General features: G+C 44.1%; 1 protein-coding gene across 1 annotated transcript in view; it reads right to left on the bottom strand.

The window, feature by feature from the left end:
* The window catches only part of HS6ST1 (heparan sulfate 6-O-sulfotransferase 1), a 96,878-nt gene extending 72,083 nt beyond the window's left edge, over positions 1–24,795 (bottom strand). The window contains exon 1 of the mRNA XM_083178433.1: positions 23,917–24,795. Coding sequence (XP_083034559.1) covers positions 23,917–24,407 — 491 coding nt within the window. The 5' untranslated portion in view covers positions 24,408–24,795. The remainder of the gene's footprint in view (positions 1–23,916) is intronic.
* Positions 24,796–26,351: the final 1,556 nt, after the last annotated feature.

Here is a 26,351-nt window from a genome sequence, read left to right as displayed (position 1 = left end):
ACACACACACACACACACACACATATATATTTATTTACTGTAACATATTTGCAGGGCAGGCTGTCACTGGCTCCAGTGGTCAAAGTCCACAAACACAGAGACCATATAGGAGCTCCTATGGTTTCCCACCTGTAAGCATCCTGTGCACAGCCAGAGTGACTGAAAGTTGCAGCCTGCATCATCGTGAAGACTTTGTGACGCTGCCACAGTGACCGCCAGTCTATCCTAGATTACTAATATTTAAAAGTTATCTATAACAGTAACAGTTGGAGCGCTCCATTCCTCTTCCACCGTTCCAAAAGGAGTTTATAAATAAAATATAAAAAGGAAAAAAATAATAATAATTCTGGCTTGCACATTCTCCATATCCGTTAGCACTTTAATATTTCCACACCCAGCAGCTGATTTATAGCAGTCTCCACCATCATAACATCACTGACAGCTGCATCAATTTGTTATCTAGGCGTCAAACGGAGAACATTTTCCATACCTCCGCAGCAGCAGCTGGTACAGTAGTACAGGCATCTGTCCGCAACCAATAGGGCTCATTTCAAGAGAGTGCTTCACGTCGCTTCTTCTAATAGAAGTCTGACTTTTTCCCCAGCTACTTTTTGTCTATTGCAGCCACATACTGTACTTACCCACCATAGGGTAAGATGCCTGGCATGTTGTGTATGCATGGGCCATTTGGTGGTTTGCCCTCTGTAGGCGGGCAAAGGCACCGGTATACTTAATCTCAGTATTCTACTACTGTGACTTGGTGTATAAAGTGAATTTAAGCTACGAGGACAGATTGAACAAATTGGGATTGTTTACGCTAGAGAAGAGACATTTAAGGGGGGACATGCTTAACATGTACAAATATATCAGGGACCAATATATGGAACTGTCAAGCGCCCTTTTTACTGCAAGGAAGGACTCTAGGACACGTGGGCACGAGTTTAGATTCGAAGAAAAAAAAAAAGATTGGGGGGTCTCCCAACTGCCACCCCCCGCAGCGGGACAATGCCTGCCGCGGGTGGGACAGGACCCGAAAATCGGGACTGTCCCGCTGTAATCGTGACAGTTGGGAGGTATGAAATAAGAATAATAATCTGTCTTTAAAAATTTTAGTATTCACTACATGGTAAGTGTCCCTGTGTGATAACTGTACTGTCTCCACTAAAATTGTACTGTCTCTGCACATACTGTTACCTACCTGGCTGTTGCAACGACCAGTGTGCACAAGCACACATGGCCAATAAAGTTGATTCTATTCTACATAGAACAAGGGTTAAGCTAATAAACCAAGGTTGAACTCAATGGACGCAAGTCTTTTCAGCCTTAACTACTAAGTAACTATAAGGGACCATACTATGTTGGCATAATGGGGTTATTCAACGTTAGTTACAGAGGTCTAAAAATCGCAGATCACAAGATTTCAGGACATCTGGGAACACTTAAAATTGCAATCTCCTGTTCTGACGGGGAAAACGTTTTCTGGGAGTGGCCAGGAAAACGCAGGAGAGTCCATGTCGCTCCGGGGGAAGTGACCCAGAGGCTGTGCAACATCACATGCAGATGCTGCTACCCAAACAAGACCACAGCTAGGTTGCGCAGAGGCAGAGAACTGCCGATCATGTGCAAGCAATTTGCAATGTAGCAGAGCACTCACGCTTCAGAGATGTACCCGCACATCGCAGGGAGGGACCCGGTCGGTAGTCTGTGGGGACCCTCCCACACAGACTACCGTGGGATGTTGCAGTTTTGCAAATTGGTACTACTTTGTAGTCATACACCCCCCCCCCCCCCCCTTCCCTGAGAGATCACACCTTTTTTGTTCCAAGGCCCCCACCCAGCAGATACTTACATTCATAAGAGAACTACTTCTCTCTGCACATGTTGAATCTGCCCCATCTGCAGCGTGGCATGGTTTCGCCCAGATGCAAAGTTATTTTTTTTTATTTTTTTTGCTTTAATCTACAACCCTGAATCATGTCCATTATCCCAGCACCAGAGCACTGTTTACAAAAAAAAAAAAACATTTATATGGACCACTAAATATTGGGTACATACTAGACAATACGATGTCCACTCCGGCACATCGGACCGACATATTTGGGGACATATTGTTTAGTGTGTGCCCGCTATGTCATGGATGATGCCTGCTCCCACGCGTCGTCAGCATCATCCTCCATCGGCCCTGCAAGACATTGCTAGCGAGTGTCATGCTGCAATCGCTGCTGGCATTGTAAACAAAACAGAGAAGTCCTTCCCATTTTAGTTTTAACCTATAGTATAATATTCACCTATTCTATAATATAGTTGTATTTTTTTACAGTCAAACTTGCACAATGTGTAAATAAACAAAATAAACGCACTGCCAACATCAAATTAATACAGTAGCCGTTCTATAAATCAGATACTCTTGACAGACTTCTGTAATTAGACAAAATGGCTGCCATCATGAATCCTAGTCCTAAACCTAAAAAGGAGCTTCATCAAAATAAACAGCAAGCAGAACATTTCGTAATATTGAAGAAAAAGAAAAAAAAAAAAAAAGCTCTAGCCATTTCCCTTTCACGTCTTATCAGGAAAGATTCCTGGCAGGTCAATGGCTTCTAGGCAGATACAGTTGTTTGTGTAACCTATCATTACAGACGGCTTATCTGATACATAAGGGTCAGAATGGTAATATGCTCCAGCACATAGGGACTTAACAAATTTAAAGATCTGCCACATTCAATCCCCTTCCCCCAAATATTAACCCTAGCAACGCATCAGCTATCCGGAGAGAGATAAAAGTTTATATTTTTAATAGCATTACACAGAGCATAAGACACTGGAATTTTAAAAACATGCTCCATATGTGTGAGTGTTTCCATTACAAATTAGTAAATATATTCTAAGAATGTTCCCTACTCAAGCAATGGCCACCAAAAAAAAAAAAAAAAAAAAAAAAAAAAAAAAAGGATAGAGTTTCGTAGTATTGTGTTTGGAATACATACTTCTATCCCCATGGTTCACATTACTATATGGCCTAAACTACGTTTCTTTCCACACTCTGCACTCAGGGTAGGCAATCTACTAGGTCTCCTGAAAAACTTCCAGCACTTTTTTCAATGAAAGACAAGCAATTAAGTTCCAATATACTTTACTGAATAGTTTGTATGATTATAACCCACAATATCCAAAAAAAATTATAAAATAAAAATACTATTTAATAAATATATTGCTATATAAAATAATGGAAAGCAAATGAATCCTGGACCCTGTCATATTGAAAGGTAAGTGCACATTACCATGTATTTGATAAAGCTACAAGCTTGTATCATAACGCGTCAGGTGTTACCTGTACCACACCTAGGAAATATTACTTTGGCCACCATTGGACAGATTCAGATGCCTGAATTCTTTCCAACATAGCAATATTCTCTGAAATCACCGCATAATAGTGAGCACATGCATTTGGACCAATTTGGGACCCCACTCCAGGACGTCCTTCCTCCAGCGGCCTGTTACATCCTGCCGTGAGTAATAGAGTGGAGACTTTATTTTGACCCCCTGGGATAACGTCTATACCAGGGCTGGGCAACACCGGCCCTCCAGATGTTGATGAACTACACATCCCAGCATGCCTTGCATCAGTTTCAGCATGGCCACATAGTAGAACTAATGCAAAGCATCCTGGGATGTGTTGTTCACTAACATCTGGAGGGCCGGTGTTGCCCAGCCCTGGTCTATACCATTCCTTCAGAGGTTACTTGTGGCTGTTCCATACCAATATCAAGGATAATTACCATCCAAATATTTGGGACTTTGCTTTTTTTAATCCTTCCTCCAGGGGTGGAAATGCATGGTAATGTGCATTTACCTTACAACGCAACAGGCTCCAGGATTCATCTGCTTTCCATTATCAGCTGTACAATCCCCAGTGTGGTATTTTTATATAGATACTGTAGCAATATTTTTATTATATAGTATTTTTATTGCATTTGATCATATTTATTTCATTCTTGTGTTCATGTGGTATATAATCATGCAAACTATTCAGTAAAGTATATTGGAACTTAATCGCTTGTCTTTCATTTAAAAAAAAAAATGTTGCTCCCTTTGCTTGTATTGTTTGTTTTTCCTTACAGGGGACTGACTATCCCTTCCCATAATCAGCAGCTATATTGGAATTAAGGCCCCCATACATTAGGCCGACTTGTCCTAGGGACAAGTCGGACCCAATTTACCTGCGAGCCGTCCGGCAGCTCCCCGGGAGGCTCACATACAATTTGGCACTTGATGTGCCATTTTTTACATGGGATAAATCGCATGCGATTTATCCCATGTAAAAAAAAACCCGGGGAGCTGCAGGGCGGTGAGGAGTAGTGGGGGCGGGCAGCGGCAGCGGTGGTGGTGGGGGCGGGCAGCGGCGGCCAGCGGTGGTGGGGGCGGGTGCGGTGAGCGCTGCTGACCTGGCCGGGCAGTGTACTTACACATAGCAGCAGCGGGGACGTGCAGCGCAGTGGCGGCTATTATATTTTTAAAATACTTGTCAAATGACCGGCCGCTCTCTGATTGGCTGAGAGCTCTCCGGCCAATCAGAGAGCGGCCGGTCATATGACAAGTATTTTAAAAATATAATAGCCGCCACTGCGCTGCCTGTCCCCGCTGCTGCTATGTGTAAGTACACTGCCCGGCCAGGTCAGCAGCGCTCACCGCAGCCGCCGCCCGCCCCCACCACCGCCCGGCCAGGTCAGTCAGCAGCACTCGCCAGTGCTCAGGGACCCGCTGCCCCGGTGTCTGCATGCATATGCCTGTCAGGTGGCAGGCATATGCATACAGGGAGGTCGGATGTGATCGTATGTACAGACCGTCCGACCTCCCTGATCGGGTCCGATGCGCACGGGACCGCGCATCGGATCGGATCAGATATCACACACCTACGATTTTGGGCCGATTTCACCCGATTATCGGCACAAAGTGCCGAAATCGGATGAAATCGTCCCAAAATCGCATAGTGTATGGGGGCCTTAAGAGCTCACTGTTTGGCACCCGAGATCAACTCTGATCCCCTTTTCTTTCTCCTCCAAAAACATCACTTTTGTTTTCATTTGGACCTCCCCTGAAATTGAAATCTCCCTTCATATTCTGATTGCAGGGATCCTGTCCGCACCCCCATTTTACATCTGCCCCATCCGCAGTGCAACGTGGTTTTACCAAGGTGCTGACCATCCCCAATGTATCATGGTTGGCTAATGCGCCCTTGCCACAAGGCTCCTACATCGGCACCTTAAACCGCTTGTTCTTCCACTGGCCAGTTCCCATAGGACAGTGTTGCATTTGGTAGCTGGTGTTACTGGAATCTAGTGCAGCCCAGCTAAAATGTTATTTAAGCACCAGTCTACCCTTACAGTGAAAACGCTGCTGGATTTGATCTGAGATGCAGCACTACAGAGGTCATGGGTTTGATCCCCACCGCTGCTCTATGTGGCGTTTGAACATTTTCCCAGTGCTTGCATGGGCTTCCTCTGGGTACTGCAGTTTCCTCCCACGCTCAACACAATAATATACGGATAAGTTAATTTGCTAAGAACTAAAAAAAAGTTATCCTAGATGGGTCAATTGGTTCTTATTTGCGGTCAAATTCTATGATGCAGCATTAAATAAATTTCATTGATATACTTATTTTATTAAATATCATTAGGGATTACTGCGAGGGTAAATATATACTTCTTGCACTTTATTACGGGACAGAAGACATGCAGGTAGATTTTTATTTTTACTGAACAGAAGGTAATGCTGGAAAGCCAAAAGCCCTCTGGTTTTATATAACATACGGTTACGTCACCAGCTTCGAAGAAAATATATTTCTCCTAGCTTTGCTGTAAACATCAGTGTGAGAAACGGACACATCCAGAGACAGCAGCTGTTGCCTGGAACGTACTTCACAACAGGTGTTTATACCGATAAAAAAGTTTTTAATAGGAATGAAATATTCAAAACCGTTCAGCAGACTATTTTATTCTTAGTTGTCTTTGTCACGCATTTCTCCATCTGAATGTAGTGCCTTTGTCATTTCTCTTCAACCCAGACTTCTCTCCTGTACCAGAGCAGAGACCCCATGCACCATTTGCACAAAAGCAGAATGACACCATCATCATCATCTCAGCTTTATTTGTAGACCATTAACAAATGCAGTGGAGGAAACAAAGTGAAAGCAGAACATTAACAGTGTATAAACAGAACTGTACACTTCGAAAAAATATAGGGGGCAATTCAATTGTTACCCTTCCTGCTTCTACTTGGCAACGGGGCAATGGAGATATCCAGTTGATGCTCTGTTTAGATGCAGCAGGGTAGATGTTTATTATCGCAGCCATTTAGAGCAGTGTTTTTCAACCACTGTGCCGTGGCACACTAGTGTGCCGTGAGCTTTTCTCAAGTGCCCCCAGATCTAGAGATGCCCAAACCAGTTTACAGCCACCACCAGTTCAACTGTTATTTACTGGTCTCTTCTTTTCATGTAAAGTACCAATGTATTTTATTTTTGTTACCTGTGGGGACAAGTGTGGTTGTGTTCTTTTTTTATATGGGGATCAATAGGTTTTGGGTTTTTTTTTCCCCTGTAGTGGCCAATGTGTTTTGCCCTGTGGGGATCTCATGGTATGCCTTGGTCACTTTAAAATCTTATTTAGTGTGCCGCAAGGTAAAAAGGTTGAAAATCATTGAATGAGAGAATACTGGTAACCTTCATATAAAAAGTTAAACATAAAAAAACATTTCTTTGCTATGCATAATATAATAAGTAATACTTTATAGGTAAACAAAGTGCTTTGTAACTGATGAACCTGGCAGTTTATTGCATTTTCTTAGCCCAACCCATATTTAAACCGGTAAAACTAGGCTGATCCTGGTCAGGTGACAATGGCCAGCAGCCATCTGTAATCATCTTCTGAACACATTAACCAGCTTCCTTAACAAAGATCCATCCGTAACAGGCACAGTTGTTTCCACCCAACACAGTGCAGTAAAAGGACAATTGCCCAACATCAGAGGTTGCATTTATCGAGCACATTCTAAAAATGATCGTGTAGACGCTTATTGGTTGCTATGGGCAATTTCTTCACTGTTTCGCTGCTTGATACATCACCCCCATGTTTACAATTAACCAGGATTATTAGAACAATGTATGAAATCTGCTAACAGATGTAAGGGAATGTAGGCGCGGTGGGGAGGCATCGGCAAGTGCATACAGACTTGCCGATATCGGCAGCTAGTGAGTGGGGGCCAAGCTATTGTTAACTATAGTGGTTTAATAGTCTGTCCACACATTTATGAAGCCAATACAGAAGGCAATTTGTGCACCATTGAGATTTCACGGGCCACATAAATATTTTTACCTGGCTTGAAGTTATTAAATGCCCCTTATAACGGAGTGTCACAGAAGCCAGCGAGTAGTCTGCTAAGCAAGGCAAGCATTAGCTTTTCTGGGAACATTTTGGCTTCCCTACACCAGGAGTGAACAAACTACGACCAGCGGGCCAGATGCGGCTTGCTTCCCTCCACCTATGCGCTATGAAATCTGATCTGCTTGCCATAGCGCTACAGCACTGCAGGTCCTTACTCGCGGTACCGCTGAGGAGATCTTGGCCAGGTCACAGGGGCTGCCGCCAACATCGTCATCACAAGGAGCCCTGCAGTCAGTCACAGGGAGGAGACAGCAAGGCGGAGTAGCAGAGCAACCCGGGCAAGAAGGAGAAGGTAAGCGGCCAGCAGCATTACCAGTCATGTAGCCTGGTCCCATCCCTCCTACTCCCGAGCATTGCCCCTCTGCCGGGCTCTGTCTCCATAATGGGCTTATTGCCCTGCTGTCTGTCCCTGTAACTGTCTGTCCTCGAAACAGCGCACAGCATGGGCAGGTACATGGTGGCAACGTGGAAATAAATGTGTTATCTCAGTGTTTAACGGTCCATTACGCCATCTGGGTGGAAGCAGAGAGATATTTAGGGGCCTTTGTACTAAGCCTTTGTTAGCTGTTGATTGGTTGCTACTTACTCACTCTATATGCAGCTGCCAATGAGAATCTTCACACCACAACAGCATAGAGATACGACAGCTGTTTGGACACTGCAACACTTCTATAAAAAGGTTATCAGTCGTGTTCAAAATTACATATGTACAGTATGTAAAAGGAATGGTCCATGGACTCATGGCTAACAGCTGTTCCATTGCAATATAGACAGCACCGGCGTTCTGTCTTAGGAGCAGGATCCAAAATTGGCATACCCGGAACCACAGCACAAATCACGTTTCAGGCTCCTGCGTTCTGCGTTCTAGTCTAAATAGCTTGTTTAATTGCAATTACATTCTTCCTTAAGAGGTATCATGCTGGATCGCTTACACAATGCATGAGAAATGGGTAAGACTGTTTGTCTCAGGACATGTTAGGTCCTGCACATTAAATTCCCCTTAAGGAAGGTGAAATGGAACGCTGAGGGAGTTGAAATCTTAGCAGCTCTTCCTGAGCTGTCCCTGCAGACTGGGAGCCATCTGGTAAGCGCTGTGATAAACCAGTTTCCATGGCACAGAGATCCAAAAACGCCCTGTAACAAGATGATACTAATTGACGTTTCCTAGCACAGCTGGCAAGACTACATCTGTCCAGCCTCAAGAGCCTTGACTGAGTGAAGGAAATTCTACTGGAAGGAATGGAATTAACCATCCTGCTGGTTAAATGCTGCAAATGAATAAATAACAATGAGATTATACAGGAACCCATTAACTTTTCAACAATGCCTGTTGCAAAGAGATGGGAGCGCAAGGCTGACTTCATGTAATGTGTTCTGATACGACGGCCCTTAGCGGGTCAGGTAGGGAGACGTAACAGAAAAGCCGATATGGATAACTGATAAAATGGGGTGATTCAGGTTGGCTCAGTAAGAAGCGTAAATTAGCTGATCAACAATCCCTTAAATGCTGCTGAGCCGAACGCCCATGAAACGCTGGGCGGTCCCATATGCTAATGAGCCACCCCACGCCCCTCTCCACCCCCCCATCTTGGGTGGGTGCATTCTGTTCGTGTTGCCACGCAAAATGCGGCTGCACGTGCACATATGCCAAACATCGGATCCCTTGCGAACTAAGGGGTCTGAGCGAACGGACCAGAATAAGGGCCATTGTACAGTGTATGGAAATCATTGGCGCTTTATAAAGCACTGGATCACAAGTAACAGATGTCATACAGCAGAGGACCCACAGCGACAGTCGGTGCCTAACAGTGGGGCATCCAGGCAGGTATTGTGTCCTCCCCAAGTCAATTACATGCTCTCCGTATGACAACATGACAATCTCCTGCAATGAACCTTGACCAGCACTCGGAATAACTGACAGCCAATTACAGTGTAACCAAAGATAGAGCATGTGTCACACACTACAGGAGCACAAACAAATACACTGAGCAGGCCATAATAGAAGTGGATCACTGAAAGACTTTTAGGTTAACGTGATTATCATGGAAGGATTCCATCAGTTTCCAAGATTTGGCTCCTAAATATACTGTGGTTCATAAACCAACATTTCACGTTTTACTTCCAGGTCAAGAATAGGTTACATGAAAATGTAAAGAATTCTAAATTGCAAACAAATCATGGATTTATGAATACAGAGGGCATTTCGTACGGTCCACTCTGTTGTTTAACGGCTAGGACAGGCATGGCCAAACGATAGCCCTCCAGCTGTTGTGAAACTACAAGTCCCATCATGCCTTGCCACAGTTTCACTATTAGGGAAGGCTAAAACTATGGTAGTGTTCATTCTAGAACCCGCTATCTTTGAAAAGCCATGCAGTTCCTCTTCCCTGCCTGGGGTGTCGCTGTTTGCTGTGGTGTTTCTAGCAGAGGTCTGGTTTGCATATCAGTGCTGATATACAGACCACACCGTGCTAGAAGCACTACAGCAGACGGCATCACCCCAGACAGGGAAGAGGAACTGTATGGGTTTGCAAAGATAGTGGATGCTAGAATGAACACTAGTATGGCAAGGCATGCTGGGATGTGAAGTTTCACAACAGCTGGAGGGCCACATGCCTGGCTAGGACATCATGATGGGTATACTGGTGTGGGAGCAGTGCTGTCTCATTGTAACAAATCAAGTAACCAATAGAATGCAGCACTTAAGTTAATACAGAACTTGTGCCAAGTCTTGGGGGGGGGTTTCAATTGTTATAGGTCACTATTATTATCAGATTTCATAAATAAGGCACCAGCACAGTTGGTGTAATGGTTAACATTACTGCCTCACAACACTCAGGTCATGGGTTTGATTCCCACCATGAGACCAATTGTGTGGAGTTTGTATATTCTCCCAGTGCTTGTGTGGGTTTCCTCCGGGTACTCCAGTTTCCGCCCACTAAAACTAATCATGAAACACAGTAAAATAATGAAAGAAAAGAATATTAATCATTTAACTGAAAGCTGTTAAGTATTTCTGTAGTGACCTCTCATTGCCAAGTAAGACAAGAAAAGGAAACCACTGACCATCTAAGGTTTATAATGTAAAACTGTATTTCATAGTAAATACATCACGGAAGAAACTGGAGAAAGTTTGGATAGTACAATATAGATGATATGTACAAAGGAATCATAAATGCATACATTGAAATGGGTTTAAAGGTGACCTCGAAAAAAAAAAAAAAAGCAAGGTCAAGTTACTATTTAAAAAAAAAAAAATCTTTAATAAAATCGCTCGTTTAAATATGCAAGTAAAAAAAAAAAAAAAAATGTGTCTTAAGGTGATTGTTATATTTACCAGGTATTTTTTTTGGAAAGGGTGATGATTTAGGGTTTGGAGGGGAACTGCAAACAACTGACTATGGCCCTTATTCTGATCGGTGCGGATATTCCCGCTTGCGTACGGCCCGCCGATGTTTATCGTCTGCGCATGTGCAGAGGTCACTCTGCGCATGTGCAGGCGATTTCGCCGCATGGATTCTTTATACGCCGCACAGGGGGCGTAGAGGGGCGTGAGGGGCTACTTAGCCTCATTACCCTATGCATACGCCCCCCGTTTCATGGGCGTTCCCATGCAAACGCGGGGCGTATGCATGGTAATGAGGCCGTGACGCGTGGGTACGGGGCGGGCATCTGACATCGCCGGATGTCAGCTGCCCGCCCCCATACATGATTTCACACGGACAAGTGTCCGTGTGGTCTTGTGTTGCGGGACCTGGTGGAGCGTGCGGCCCTGCATTCGATGTTCGGCGACCATCGAATGCAGGGGCAGCTCCCAAGACGGAGGAGGCGTATCCCCGTCCAATTTCATGCGGATCGCCACATATCCGCGTACGGACGGCAGGTGGCGATCCGTATGGAAGGCGGGGATTCGCCTGCACGGTTGCGGCCGCATATTCTGATCGGGCCGCACCGATCAGAATAAGGCCCTATGTTATCAGATGTTTTCTGAGGGCATAAATGGATGCTGGCAGCGCAGGCAGCAATAGATGGTACAGCTGACGTCAAACTGGCTTGATGTTGATGTGTGCTTCCAAAATGATCAGCATGCCAGGCAATGATCCAATTAAAATCAATCGGATCATTTTTTGGGAATACATGTTAAATGGCCCACATTTGGGGCCAAGTTGGAAACCGATAATGTGGCACGGACAACCAGTTTTCCAGTGGAAGGATAAGCATAACAATTAGAGGGGGGAGACGTATCAAAGCTTGGAGAAAGATAAAGTGGGCGAGATATAAAGTACCAATTGACCAGCATCTAACGGACGTTTTGAAAAATGACAGGAGATGATTGGTTGGTGCTTATCACCTATCCCCCTTTTACGGTAAAGAAAAGAAGAGCAATATAACAGAAGGATAATCTAGCCTCCCCATTTGCTATGGAGCCAAGACCTTTATCTCAAAAGAACATATCTCTCAGACCCTTATGTGATGTGCACGGTGGGAATTCAGCATTATAGTTGAGAGATTTAAGCGGCTGATTCGTTTTAAAAGAAAACCAGGTTGATGTTACTTTAAAACAAAAAATTCCCCTTACATCTAGTGGTGTAAGGAACCATGATGGCACCGGAAATTCTAAACCAATTAGCATAAGGGTCTCAATGTCTGTAGCCTCTTTCCAAGTGAATAATTTATTTTAGGCCTACTTGTTAATTGCCCAACAACCATTGACCATTTGGGGCATTTCAGACCTCAGAAAAGTGTAAGAGGGTATTTAGTCTCCCGCCGCTGCTCCCGACGGGGGGGAAATAGTGGCGGGGCCCTATTCAATGCCGTCTTTCCCGACAGCATTGAACAGGGATCTCAGCAGAACGGACCCAACTTTAGAAGCAGTCGGGCCCATTCTGCTGAGAACAGCCGTAGATTGTCAAGCTCTCAGTTCAACGATCCAGAGTCGTAGCTCGCAGCCATGCCCCCTTTTCATCGTTCGGCAGGCGGGACATTGAATCCTGCCTGACAGGCTCATGGCTGTCGGGCCAGCCCAACATTCGGGACCCGGGATTGAATATCCCCCTAAGAATTGCATATTTATTGGTACATAAAACCACCACATGCATTTATTAAAATGCAGGTGTGTTGTTTTATTAAAACATGTACTGTCCAAGCAAAATTTGCACCCGAGACACAGCTACTATAATGCTTATAATTGATTTTCTAAATAAATTGCCAAAGTTAAAGTCCACACTGGGACCGCTCTCACGGCTAAATCAATATAGAACAGAGAGGGCCAATGGATAGGAACAGATATTCAAATTTACTTTGATGTAATCTATAAATGCAGGTCAGATCTTTACTAAAAATCAATGAAGTATTATGTAAACCTAGGACCCTAGTGACCTGAATCCACACAGGTACAAGCAAATACTGGATCACATCACCAACTGCTGCGAGTATCATTCATTTATTCCTAGTGATTTATATAGCGTACACGTAATCCGCAGTATAGTATAGTTGAACATTCACTTCGGTACCTGCCCCAGTGGAGCTTACAACCTATATTCACCACCACATATACACGCACACAGACATTCTAGGGTTAATTTTGCTGGGACCCAAATAAGTACCCAATTATGCCAAGCGATTAGGGTACGCCCATTTACGTTTAATTCACACATATAGAAGACTCTGTTGATGTAACCCACCTATGAGAATATACATATAAGAAGATTTCACATCATTTTTTAAACTTGTTTTATTTACATCAGTGGTGTCAAACTCATGGCCCTCCAGCTGTTGTGAAACTACACGTCCCAGCATGCCCTGCCACAGTTTTAGCAATCCATTATATAAAATCTGTGGCAAGGCATGCTGGGATGTGTAGTTCCACAACAGCAGGAGTGTCATGAGTTTGACACCACTGATTTACATGGTCACCACATCAAAACAAGACTCCATATCTGAACCAACCATACGGGAACGGAAGACATCTGAATCCATAAAGACTAAAGGGGATGTAACGTATTACCTTTATTTTTTTTGAAGACACAGTATATGGTATTAAATAAACAGCGCCTTGGTGTATCAAACCCTCCAACCTATTCTGTAACGTCCTGAAGAACGGTGAAGTGTCTGGAGGGTTGGATCCCGGGCAGCTCATTTGTGTACCTGTGTAGCAGGATTTCTCTTCTGTTCTTTCCTTCCCAAAACTGAAGTTCTAGAGTTTATACAGTAAGCGTAATGGTGATCGGTACGCTCACGTGTCTGCATTAGGAAGACAGTCACAAGTGCTTTGAAGAAACCTGTTTGCATAATCTGTGATCTAGGTTTGACAGAGTGTTCCGTAATTAACACAAGGGGGCTTTTGTGAATTTAAATTACCATTATACTGCTACTTAGGCAGTGCATGGCTTGAAAACAATGCTACACCTACACAATAGGCAAGTTTTAATGGATGACAAAATCCCACATTTAAATGAATACAGACCTGCTGGTCTTTAGAGAAATCAAATAATCAAGTTACAAAATGCTATATCCATGTACAATTTATTGGGCACCCAAAGGTTCATCATGTGTAGTACAATAAGGAAGGTAGTTATTCACATTGGGCAGCAATGATATCCGACACCCATAATTGTGTTTTCAATACCACCAAGATATACGATGACGGCTGACCCATTCACATACCATATGGTATTTTCGTTCTTGGTTTTATTTGCTTTCCTAAAAACAGCCACTTGCATTTAAGGTTTAAGGGGGGGGGGGGGGGTTTGCTTGGTTGAGGGCCCATCATGGATACGTTAGCATTGACCATTATTTATTCCCAAAGCAATGGCCACACTCTGGGGCCAACCCAAGTAAATACTTTAAAGAAGTGTTTATACTCTATCCAGTTTACTGCAATTCTGCAAGAAGCAGTTACTGTGTTACATGCACATCGCTCCCAAGATGCCCACACACTAAAAAATTTATTTTTTGCCGATCAGCCGTTTTTTTACGCAAAATCGGATGCGTGCTCCCGCGGATCTTTGCTGAATCTTCTGATCTAATACATGCTGCATGAAAGATCAGAAGATTTAGCAAAAGATCCATAGGAACGCACATCGGATCTTAAAGGCCCCCATACACTATGCGATTTTGGTACGATTTCATCCGATTTCAGCACTTTGGGCCGACAACCGGGTGAAATCGTCCCAAAATCGCAGATGTGTGATTATCTGATCCGATCCGACGCGCGGTCCCATCGGATCAAATCAGGGAGGTCGGACGGTCAGAACATAAGATCACGTCCGACCTCCAGACTGACCGGGGGAGCAGCAGCGCTCATAAGGGGGGCAGCGGGTCCGGACGCTTTAACTAGCTGGCGGCGCAGAGTGCTGACCTGGCCGGGCGGTGTGTGTTCACAGACATCAGCAGCGGGGACGGGCAGTGCAGTGGCCGACTGGCGGGTATTAGATTTTTAAAATACCTGTCAAATGACTGGCCGTTCTCTGATTGGCTGAGAGCTCTCCCGGGGAGCTGCCGGGCGGCTTACAGGGGAATTGGGTCCAACTTGTCCTAAGGACAAAGTCGACCTAATGTATGGGGGCCTTCAGATAAATCTTTGGTGAAGATGTGCGCTTGCCTGAAATCTTTTGTCCAAGAAGGACAAAAGATTTCAAGGCTAATTTATGCGCACATCTTAAGATCGCAGATCTTTCTAGTGTGTGGGCACCTTCAGAGTCAAAAGTTTAGTCTTAAGAACCAGGAGTTGAAGGGTTAAAAAAAAAAAAAAGGGAGTGCTTTATATCTTTCAAATATAACATTTCCACACTACATTGCATTTATTTTCTAAGAACTTTGTGAAACAACAGAACACACATAGGTGTACCCTTGTTTTAAGGTGTCAACGTTTTACTGGAGATTAAATTCTTACAAGTCTTGACATTGACACAGCGCATACATTGTCAGACACAGACAAGTGCAAACAAAATACATTTAATTGTATTGCACTGTATAATTAGCAACCATCATTCTACCTGAACAGAACAAGAGGGCTGCAAATTCGCAGCCTTGTGCGTCCACCAGATGCCGCCCTGCAAATGCTGGTGTGCCCTCCCCCCCTCACACACCGCATATGCCCGCATGGGCTGCGAATGGATGTTTTACATAACATCCATTTGCAGGCTGTGGGGGAATACCCACATCATTCGATCGTCGCCAATTATCGAATGATGTGGAAGGCACACGCACATCTACTTATCTACTCTCAGGTAACGTCAGCTGCCCACGTCACCGGGCACAGTGTTTTCATGGGAACACCCATGAAACGCTGGGCGTTCCCATGGGCTTGACTATCCACCACCATCCCACGCCCAGACCGCAATGTTTGGGGCGTGGTCGCACGCACATGCGCAGAAATGCGGCTACGCATGCGCCCACTATAGGTCCCTGTTATGCAACCTCTTACCATTTGTTTATCTTGGTTTTATTGCTAGTGGGAGAGGGGCAATGGCTGGGTGGGGTCTCAATCAATTAACTTAGAAACAGCTCTTAGTATTTATAGAGGATACCAGGCTGACCATTGAAAGCTGACTTAATATTTTGTCAGATTTGAAAGTAGGAAGATTTGTAAGTAGGGAGAAAACAGTTACATAGCTTAAGCCTGGACTAAAGGTCCCCATACACTATGCAATTTGGGCACGATTTCACCCGATTCGGATGAAATCGGCCCAAATCGCACTTGCAGACACCCCCTCCGATCCGATGTGTGGTCCCGTGCGCATCGGATCGGGGTCGGGAGGTCGGACGGGCTGCACATAAGATTTGCTAAATCTTATGTGCAGCCCAGCCCTGGAGCCGTGTGGGGGATGACAGCGGGCGGGGATGCCGGCTATAGAGAGCCGAGCAGGGGGAGGCTGCATAGGGAGCCGGGCAGGAGGCACTTGAAGCTGTTGTGGTGTGGTGACAGCGGGAGCAGGGCGCCGGGCAGGGAGGATGAAACTGGCTGCCAGGCAGCGGCGCGAGCCAGACGCCCTGCTCCCGCTCTGCCACCCTGATTGCTTCAGTGTCCTGTCCCCCAATGTAACTATCCTTATTTACCATGTACTTGTCCTAAATTGTCTTGTACTGTAATTCGTTATGTGTTTTTGCTCATAACTATTCTCTGTAAAGCGCTGCGGAATTTGTGTGCGCTATATGAAAACCTGTTAATAAATAAATAATGGGTGGCAATGATTTCGGCGCACACCCTCATAAGGTGGCGAGGAGAAACCCACGAAAAGCTGGAATTTTGGGTGCCAAAATAAAGGGCATCCAGTACTTTAGAACCTTGACACGGTTAAACCTGGGGCATTTGGGCGTGACGCGCAGTAATTAATGGGCGCCCAGTTCTGCGAACCCACCGTCACACAATCGTAGTTCATGCTCTTTGATAAGATCGGAAGGTCGCTCAGACTCCTTCAACCTCCAGCTGGACCTGGAGTTGTTTAGAGGAGAATTTTTTTACAAAATTATGGGCGCATCTTATGTAGCTTTTGAGGTTAAGAGATTATCTACAGGGTGATCCAACAGCTTGGAGTGCCTTTTGTTTTAGATCATCCACAGCTGTCAGCTCATTGTTTTGTCTTTGAGGAGGAATTCTGGAGATTTATGAAGAACCAGCAGTCTGATAAACCTCATACTTTTTTGCTCTGCAGTAGGCCTGAATTATACTCGCATGCAGTACAGACTGTACGCATACGGATTGAAATGTAAATTTAGAAGCATCAGTACGAAAAGTGAAATGGAATTGAATTTCATACAATAGAAGCAGTAGGAGAAGTGATGGTATGCTGCCACTGCCATTCCACAACAGTATATTATATATACATACATACATACGTACATAGCAGAGCAACTAGTGCTGTGCGACTGACACGGGGAGAACAGTGACCAGATTACTGCGATCCCAGTCTATAGTGTAGATGTATGAAGCAGTGATAAGGGAGAAGTGATTAAGTGCCTGGCACTTTTAACACTGGCCAATCAGCTCCTTACTTTTTAAACCCACCCTGTAACTTAACAGTCAGGAGCTGATTGGCCGGTGATAAAGTACCATGCACTTCTCCCTTATCACTGCTTCATACATCTACCCCTATGTGTGGCATTGAGGTGGAGGAATAAGTACTCCAAGCTCTTCTAACTATGGGCCTTATTCTGGTTCACTCAATGGGTGGGATGTATTAACATACATCGCTGCCCCTCGCCACGGCCCTGCCACGATGCCAGCGCATATGTACTATCATATGCTGCTGACATTGCGGTGCAGTGACGGAGGCCCCCCGTGATACCTGTAATGTGGTTTGCTGGGAGTCTCTGTCACCTCCTGGGCTATGCGGCATCCCCGGCGTCTCCTCCTCCCCCCTGCAGCCGGAAGGATATCCCTGGCTGTGAAATGCTGCTGGGGGAGGAGGAGCAGCACGGGGAGGGGGGTGTGGACCCAAAGGTGGCAATACTCTGCCCGCCGAAGACGGTGTGGACGGGCTTTGGTTAATTTAAAAATGCGGTAAAACCGCATTTTCGGCTCAGTACATCCTGCCCCTTCTCAAATGGAAAAAACATATGCACTGCAGGTGGGGCAGATGTAACATGTGCAGAAAGAATTAGATTTGGGTGGGGTTTTTCTACAAAGTGAGATCTATATTGCAGTGTAGAAATAAAGCATTCAGTATTTAACCTGCACAGAAAGAAAATAACTCACCCAAATCTAACTCTCTCTGCACATGTCACATCTGCCCCACCTGCAGTGCACATGGTTTTTTCCATTTGAGAAGGAATTTGACTCTGAGAGTGAACCAGAATAAGGCCCTATGTTATGGCTTCACATATATTTGTGTTTTTTTTTTTTAGAAGGTACTGTAGATAGAGTATACCAGGTACCATGGAACCTTGCTACGACTCATACACACACACTATAATATTTAGATATGCACAGGGTATGTGGAATAATCAGCGCAATAAATTTGAGGGAGTGCAGCCTACTACAACAAAAAAAAGGAGGTACACCACCTCCTAGGAATACTAGAAAACAAACAAATTTAGTTGTAGCCTGGCGCAACTTCTTCAAAAAGATATTGAAACCACCATATATAATTGACAGGGGTTTATTAGATTAAAACAAGCAAACAAATAAATTGATACAGAATACAAACGAATGATTCTTGTGGACTTCGGACTGGGGTTTAACAATTTTTGAGGATATACATATTGTATCTCACCATCAAACGATGCTGCGGTGGGCTATTACTTCAGGCGAAGTTTCTGCGGCACCACCGCAGAGAGCTTGGTCTTTCAGATGAGGTCCTCAAAACAAGGTGCAGTTGCAGTAAAGTGCAGGTGCAAAAAGTGCGATCCCCATAAAGTGTCCAAGTGTCCAGATAAAGTGCAAAAAAGGCAGGTTATTGCACTCTGTAGAATCAAATAATGTGTCCTTTCAAAGTAGGGTCAGCTGACCCTACTTTGAAAGGACACATTATTTGATTCTACAGAGTGCAATAACCTGCCTTTTTTGCACTTTATCTGGACACTTGGACACTTTATGGGGATCGCACTTTTTGCACCTGCACTTTACTGCAACTGCACCTTGTTTTGAGGACCTCATCTGAAAGACCAAGCTCTCTGCGGTGGTGCCGCAGAAACTTCGCCTGAAGTAATAGCCCACCGCAGCATCGTTTGATGGTGAGATACAATATGTATATCCTCAAAAATTGTTAAACCCCAGTCCGAAGTCCACAAGAATCATTCGTTTGTATTCTGTATCAATTTATTTGTTTGCTTGTTTTAATCTAATAAACCCCTGTCAATTATATATGGTGGTTTCAATATCTTTTTGAAGAAGTTGCGCCAGGCTACAACTAAATTTGTTTGTTTACACTATAATATTTACACACACAGACCGCACCTTTCAAATTCTGTGCAGTTCCTTCTTGTGGGGTCACAATCTGCTGTGTTGCTTCTAGCACAGTTTAGTCTGTATCTCACCTGAAATACAGACCGGCCTGTGCTAGAATTACAACAGCAGAGTGTGACACCCCAAGCGGGAAATAGGAACTGTAGGGATTGTGAAAAGTGCAGGATGCTAGAATGAACATTATTTTGTTACATATACTCTGTGAGGCCTGCAACACAACTTTAATTCACCAGATTTTTATTCCCTTCTGCAATTTTTACTAGTGTCATGGGGTAAGGGTCATTAGGGTGACAGTCAAAATGTCAACATGCATTAAGTCGATGTTCATTACATAGACGTAGAAAAAAGGACCACATGAATTTTTCACTTTATTTGGGTGTCTAGGTCAACAGGGACACCCAATACATGTAACGAGGTCCCCTCGCATGGCTCATACACTAATATATACTCCGTCTATGTCCACTGGGTAGGTTAAAAAATGTAACGAATTTTTTGACTGTCAACCTAATGACAGCACACTGTGTAATGGGCCTAGCAACAAAAACTATGGTATGGGGTCATTGGAAACAATGAGGTAAATGTATGATGCGTTATCTATCTCCATAAAGACTGTTATTTTCAAGGTGATACGGCACTAACCAATCAGCTCCAATATGTAAATTGACAGTTAAGAGCTGATTGGCTGGAGCATGATCACCTTGAACATAACTTCTTTATGGGGATAGATAACGCTTCTCCAACCTTCATACATTTACCCCATTGTCATCCATTCCCATACCTGATAAAATACTCGCAAGCATTGGAAACACACTAGTAAAAGCATTATTTTTTTCACCAGTGGTTAAGGAGTCCAACACGGTTTATTACAGCAAGCAGATCATTTGTCTACACAGCGAGGTGATCTGATAAAGAGGTAATAGGGCTGAGCATCTGTAGTAGACCAATTATTATATTACTAGTAATGATTTTACAGCAAAGCATGAGGACACAAGAGACTGGCAGACGTATATATATCTGCTGCGCACAGATATCTCCTTGATCTGTTCTGTGGAAGACACTCGGCTCTGGAGAATAACGCTATTTCATGCTTGCAGTTTTATGCTGCATCCTTCTGGGAAAGGCGCTTAGTCTGTTATTACAGTCCAGCTAATGAATCAGCACTGGGCTCTCACCTCAATCATTCAGCTGGGCCTGACCAAGGTCTCACAGCAGATTTCCTCCTCACCAGAGCCCCTGTGTATGTTGTACAGAGCACAGATGAACCCGTGCTGATAATACTTCTATAGCACAGACTGTAACACAATCTATAGGCCTGTTACTCAGGTTATAGGACATGCAGCCAGACAAGGAAATATGTGTGTCGTGAGAAAGGTCACAAATGTGGTTAATGTGGACAGTCATTTATTGGACATTATCCTTGGATAATGTCAAACATAATAAATAGAAGACAGTTTCAGGATAGACCTCTGTTTAGTGGATGTGTTGTACTGTATATGGTTTAGGCGGGGATTTCCCATGGTCTGATTTCTATCTTTAGGGATTTTATAGACAGCCAGACCCGATTGGCTAAAATCTGCATTTTTGCAATTTCGCTGTGGCCATTAAAGCAGCGATTGTTTTATAGGCAAAAACATGACTTGCCTACAGTAAAAACATAAAAAATAAATAAAAAATATAAGCAACAACAGTACTTTTGCAAACTCAGATATACTTTCCCTAATTCCCCAATACTTAAAACTTTAAATATAAATGATTTTAATTATCGTTTGAGCCGATATTAAAAAAAAAACGTATTTACTTCTAAACAGATATTTCGTAGTGCACATGAAGTGCTGCTTTATAGAGGGTACACACGGTTGCGATTCGATTTGGACGAATGGTACGCAAAATGCATTTCATTTGACTATTTAGCACAGGTCTGTACTATATAGTCTTGCCTGCCAAGACTATTTTTCTATTCAATTTACACTACACGGGAGCGCTCATTGGGATCGAATCTGCATCGAATGTAGAAAAACCATTCAATGCCCATTCGATTTTGCTTCTATAAGCAAAATCGAATAGAAAAATAGTGACTATATCACCTTACAGGGAATATTTCAATCATTCGCATCAGTGCTGCCCCAGTGTAATGATGTCTGATCAGAAGCTAGTTAACCTATGTTTTCAGATTGTGGGCCAGATGTATCAAGCTTCACAAAGTGATAAAATGGAGAGTTAAAAACAACCAGCCAATCAGCTCCTACCTGCCATTTTTCAAACACAGTCTGTGACATGACAGGTAGGAGCTGATTGGCTGGTTGTTTATCACTCTCCATCTCCAGCTTGATACATCTGACCCGGTGGGAGAAAACCCAAGTACCCAGTGGAAGCCCACACAAACATGAGAACATATAAACTCCACACACATAGGACTTTGGTGGAATTGAACTTAAGACCCCAGTGCTGTGTCAGACAATAATGCCAACTACTACACCAACCATGTGGTTTATAATGATGACATCTACTTGTACATACTTCACTCCACTAAGGTTTGGTGGCATTACCAGTGCTCATCACCATGGCAAACACTGCAATATGGTCCTGATTCACATGGAGCTAAACAAGGTTCTGGGAATAGGTCTCTAGCCAGCTTCCAGAATGGACATATAAACACATATAAAGACAGTAGGGGTCCGATTCAGCACCGTCTCTCAGGGGTGGGTGTACGTTCGGGGGCTGGCATTTGTCTATTTTCTTTTCAGAATAGCAAAAAAAGTGTTTGTGAAAAAAAAAAAGGGATTCAAATCCAATTAGCGGTAAATGTCTGAACAAAATGATAATGTTATTCTCAACGGTTCGAGCTGTAAATCTCTGTGCCGTGTGTATTCTAATTGCAAAGACTAACAAGGTATGATAATGTGTGAAGAGGTTGTTCAACACTAATTTAAAGATTTTTTTTTCTATTTTACATAACGAATGCAAACAATCAGATCAGGTTTACTTTTAGCAGCTGGGGAGTGTTTGTTTGTTTATTGTAAGGTATTAATTAGCAAAAAGTTTACATTTAAATAGCCGAAAATTTGCAAGTCAATCAATGGCACCTCACACTTTGGCTACATTGCCACTAGGAGTACACAACAACAGACCGCGTGTAAACAGGTTTTATAATGTTATCTCTGCTCATGAGAACTCTGTAAATAACTACTCACACCATAGGTGCCAGCTCTGTGGGGGTTTTACCAACCCCAAAATCTGTCACTAAGCAGGAGCGCACAATATTTTCTCCTCATGGGAACTAGTACCGAAAGAAGTTAGCGCCTAAGATTTACTTGAAGCCTTTTCTCCTCTATTAGAAGCAACAATTTCAGTTACCGTATAATCATTAGTTATAATCATTGATTACATAGTTCTATCTGGCAGGACTATCCGTGCCCATAAATTGTAAAAGCCATCAGGAGCTGCCAGGCAGTTGTACCAGCTGGTACTCCACCAAGGTATTCCTATCCAATACATCAAAGAAAGAATAATAAACATAACTATTAGTAAAGTAAACCTCCCACAAAACGAGCTACCGGCTATAATTTATATTATAATAATGGCAGAAGCTCACTTAACATTTTCTATTCTACTGGATACTCTATTTAACAGTATTCAGGTGACAATGTGTAGCAAAGAAATAGACAATGGTCACCCAAATGAATAGCTCTGCAACCTAATAATTTAGATATTTGACATACATACTTTGTTCTTCTCTAATGAGGATTTAATAAACTCTGGAATCGGAATATATTTTTATAATAATTTTTTGACGGGGCAACTTAATGGAAGTTTCCACCCCGGGAAACAGCAGAAGTAGTTTAGGGTAATGAACCAAAATGAAGTTGTTGTAAGTAAAGAAGTCAGACAAGGAATTCATTCACCAGCTATATCCAAGCACTTGGAATAAACAAACAGACATTTCCCAGCAAGTTTAAAGCCAGGAGCAGGCAGAGAAGGAAGGGTCATTTTCATTTGACCTCTAAACAGGCCAAAGGAAAACCTTATACACTCAACCCAACCCCCCAACACCCTGAAAATGACAGGTCAGAAGCATCAGAAACCAGAAATATTCCAGCACAAAGAATGTGCACATTGTGCATTCCAGCAAACAATATTCGAGATGGCCATGGACATATTTGTATTGTTTCACCTCAATAGACAACACATGCATCTCCAATAAATTATCTGCAATTGTTTGCATACAGTAAGTGCTTATTGCAAACAAAAATAATTATATTAGAAACCATGATATCTACAACATCGGGACTGTCTAATTCTAATTTTTGTCTACTTACAAAAAAAAAGTAATGTTTTGCATTTATCGGTCAGTCAATCTGTGGTCTTCTGGGTGTTGCAGAAAAACACAACACCCAGCTGACATAGAGATGCTGAGGATTGTAGTTCAACAACAGCTAGCTCACCATAGCTTGCCCAAGCCTGGAATGACTTAAGTCAGGTACAGTAAATAAGAGGATTGTGCTATATTAAAGGAATTATAGTTGGTCCTCACCAACATGACCATGGGTACCTATTGCTCTCACCCACCTTCTCATCTTCATTAAGGTCTCCTTCTTATCAAGCACCCCTGGCACACAGTTAGTGAGCTCTGTCCAGTCTGCATGAAGCCCACAGCTCCAACCAGTGGAGAAACGGGAAAACAACCAAGTCTCCTTCCTGTTGGGTCTGTAGCAGGTACACTTCTTCTGGCCAGGTCTGCAGTCACAGGGCACCTCCAGCCTCACGTTCTGCACCAGGTGCCTCCCAAAAGTGGTCCCCCCGGTCTTCTGGATGTGCAGGAAGACAATCACATCGTCCCCTTTCATATCAAAGGTCAGAGAGCGGTCCAGGTCCCTCACTGGGAAAAAGTACTTCTTGACATAGTGGGGGTCTGGGGTTGGGAAAAGATCTAGGTCCTCTTGGTAGTACCTGCTTGGGGATCCCAAATTCATCCCTGGTCCCACATACTGGTAGAGGATCAGCATGAAGAACACCGAGCCAGCCAAGATCAGCAAAAATTTGCTGGTCCTCTCAACCATGGTCCTTCCGACACTCTTCAGATGTCACCATCTCCCAGGGTTTCCAGGCAACGGTCTTCCCTGGCTGGTGGGTTCCTCAGGAAGATACAAGGTATCCCCCAGAGTCTCAACGTTCTAGAACGCTGGGATCAGGGTAACCTGTGTGATCTTCACCCACGTTACAAAGTGCCCAATGCAGCAGGCGGTAGGGTGGCTGTAAACCAAGCAGAGGTCTTTATAAAGGAGCTCCCAGGTGACCCCAGTCCTCCTCACCACCGACCGCCCATCCCCGGTGGTGTCCTCCAGTAGATCTACGGAGATCTGGGGCTCCCGGCTGCCTTCCAGCCTCCTTCCTGTCCGTACACCACCATGATCACAGCCCAGCATGCACAGCGCCTGCTCCTACTATACACCTCATTTGCATACACTCTCTCAGGCTTTCAATGGTTTCTGTGGTTGCCGTCAGCCGCCCGCCCTATTTTTGCTCTGCAGTTTATTCTTAACCCTTTAACGCCAGCTCTACTGAGAGTTCATAGGCGCATATGCTCGAATAACAAATCTCTCAATGCAGTTTGCGTGATGATTGTGTAATATACTACGTATATATATATATATATATATATATATATTTTTGTATTATTTTTATTTTGTTTGCAATAGAACATATTATTAAAAAAGACAATATCGAAAATAGAGAACAGCTGCGTAATAATCATATGTAATATTTTTAGATAGCTACCCAGACAGACAAAAACTTCTGGAATTTCAACTATTTTTAATCAGTTTTCATGCATTTTACCATGTAAAAAAAATACATATACTGTATAAGAGCATACCAAGGACTATATGGAGAATGTATCATCCTAAATAATAATAAAATACTACACTGCTCCTCACCTTTGGGGGGGGGGGGGGGGATTCAAGTGTTTTGAACGGGCACTAGATGGCATCCGAAAGTGCAATTTAAGTATTTTTCTGTTCCGCCGCACACAGTCGCTGGTGCTGACATTACTGTTATCCCGTTCTTTTGACGGTCTGGTTACTAATAACTTATGATTTATAATGAATGCTGCCACAATACTTGTTTATTCTCCTGGAATGTCCTGGAGAGTTCCAATGTATTCTTATTATAGCAGATCCCTTTCCTGGGTCCTCTGATGAAGTTTGGAGGAGCACTGAACGATTGTGTGATTGACATGGAGTAGGAGTCTATGCTTTTAAAGGAAATATACTTAATGTGACCTTCCAATAACTAGGGGTCTGTGGTCATTATTCTGGTTCACTCGCAAAGGCAAATTCCTTCTCATATGGACAAAACCATGTACACTGCAGGGGGGGGGGGGGCAGATGTAACATGTGCAGAGAGAATTAGATTTGGGTGGGGTTTTACTGTAAGTGAGATCAGGGCCGACGCCACCACTGGGCAAATCTAGGCATTTGCCTAGGGCGCCGGCCACTGGAGGGCGGCATTTCGCCCCCCCCCCCCCCCCCGGGGGGTACCTGTCCTGCGGCTGTGTATATAAAGCTTGCGGCGGCAGCGGCAGCGGGGGGTCCCTGCAGTCAAGAAATAACGAGCGCTATCCGCCGGGCTACGCGGAAGCGCTTCTGTTGTGGAAACACTGGCCGCACGCTGATTGGCTGAGATTCAGCCAATCAGCGTGCGCCGTGCGGACAGTGTTTTCACAACAGAAGCGCTTCCGCGTAGCCAGGCGGATAGCGCTCGTTATTTCTTGACTGCAGGGACCCCCCGCTGCTGCCGCAGCCGCAAGCTTTATATACACAGCCGCAGGACAGGTACACCCCCCCCCCCGCCACCGGGGCGCCCCCACCCCGACTCACCTGGGGCGCTCCGGGCACCGGCCCTGAGTGAGATCTAAATTGCAGTGTAAAGCAGTCAGTATTTTCCCTGCACAGAAACAAAATAACTCACCCAAATCTAAATCTCTCTGCACAAGTTACATTCCC

This window comes from Crinia signifera, chromosome 3, assembly GCF_055691185.1.
Source record: "Crinia signifera chromosome 3, ASM5569118v1, whole genome shotgun sequence".
In the NCBI taxonomy this organism is placed as follows: Eukaryota; Metazoa; Chordata; class Amphibia; order Anura; family Myobatrachidae; genus Crinia; species Crinia signifera.
This window is presented reverse-complemented; position numbering and strand designations above follow the sequence as displayed.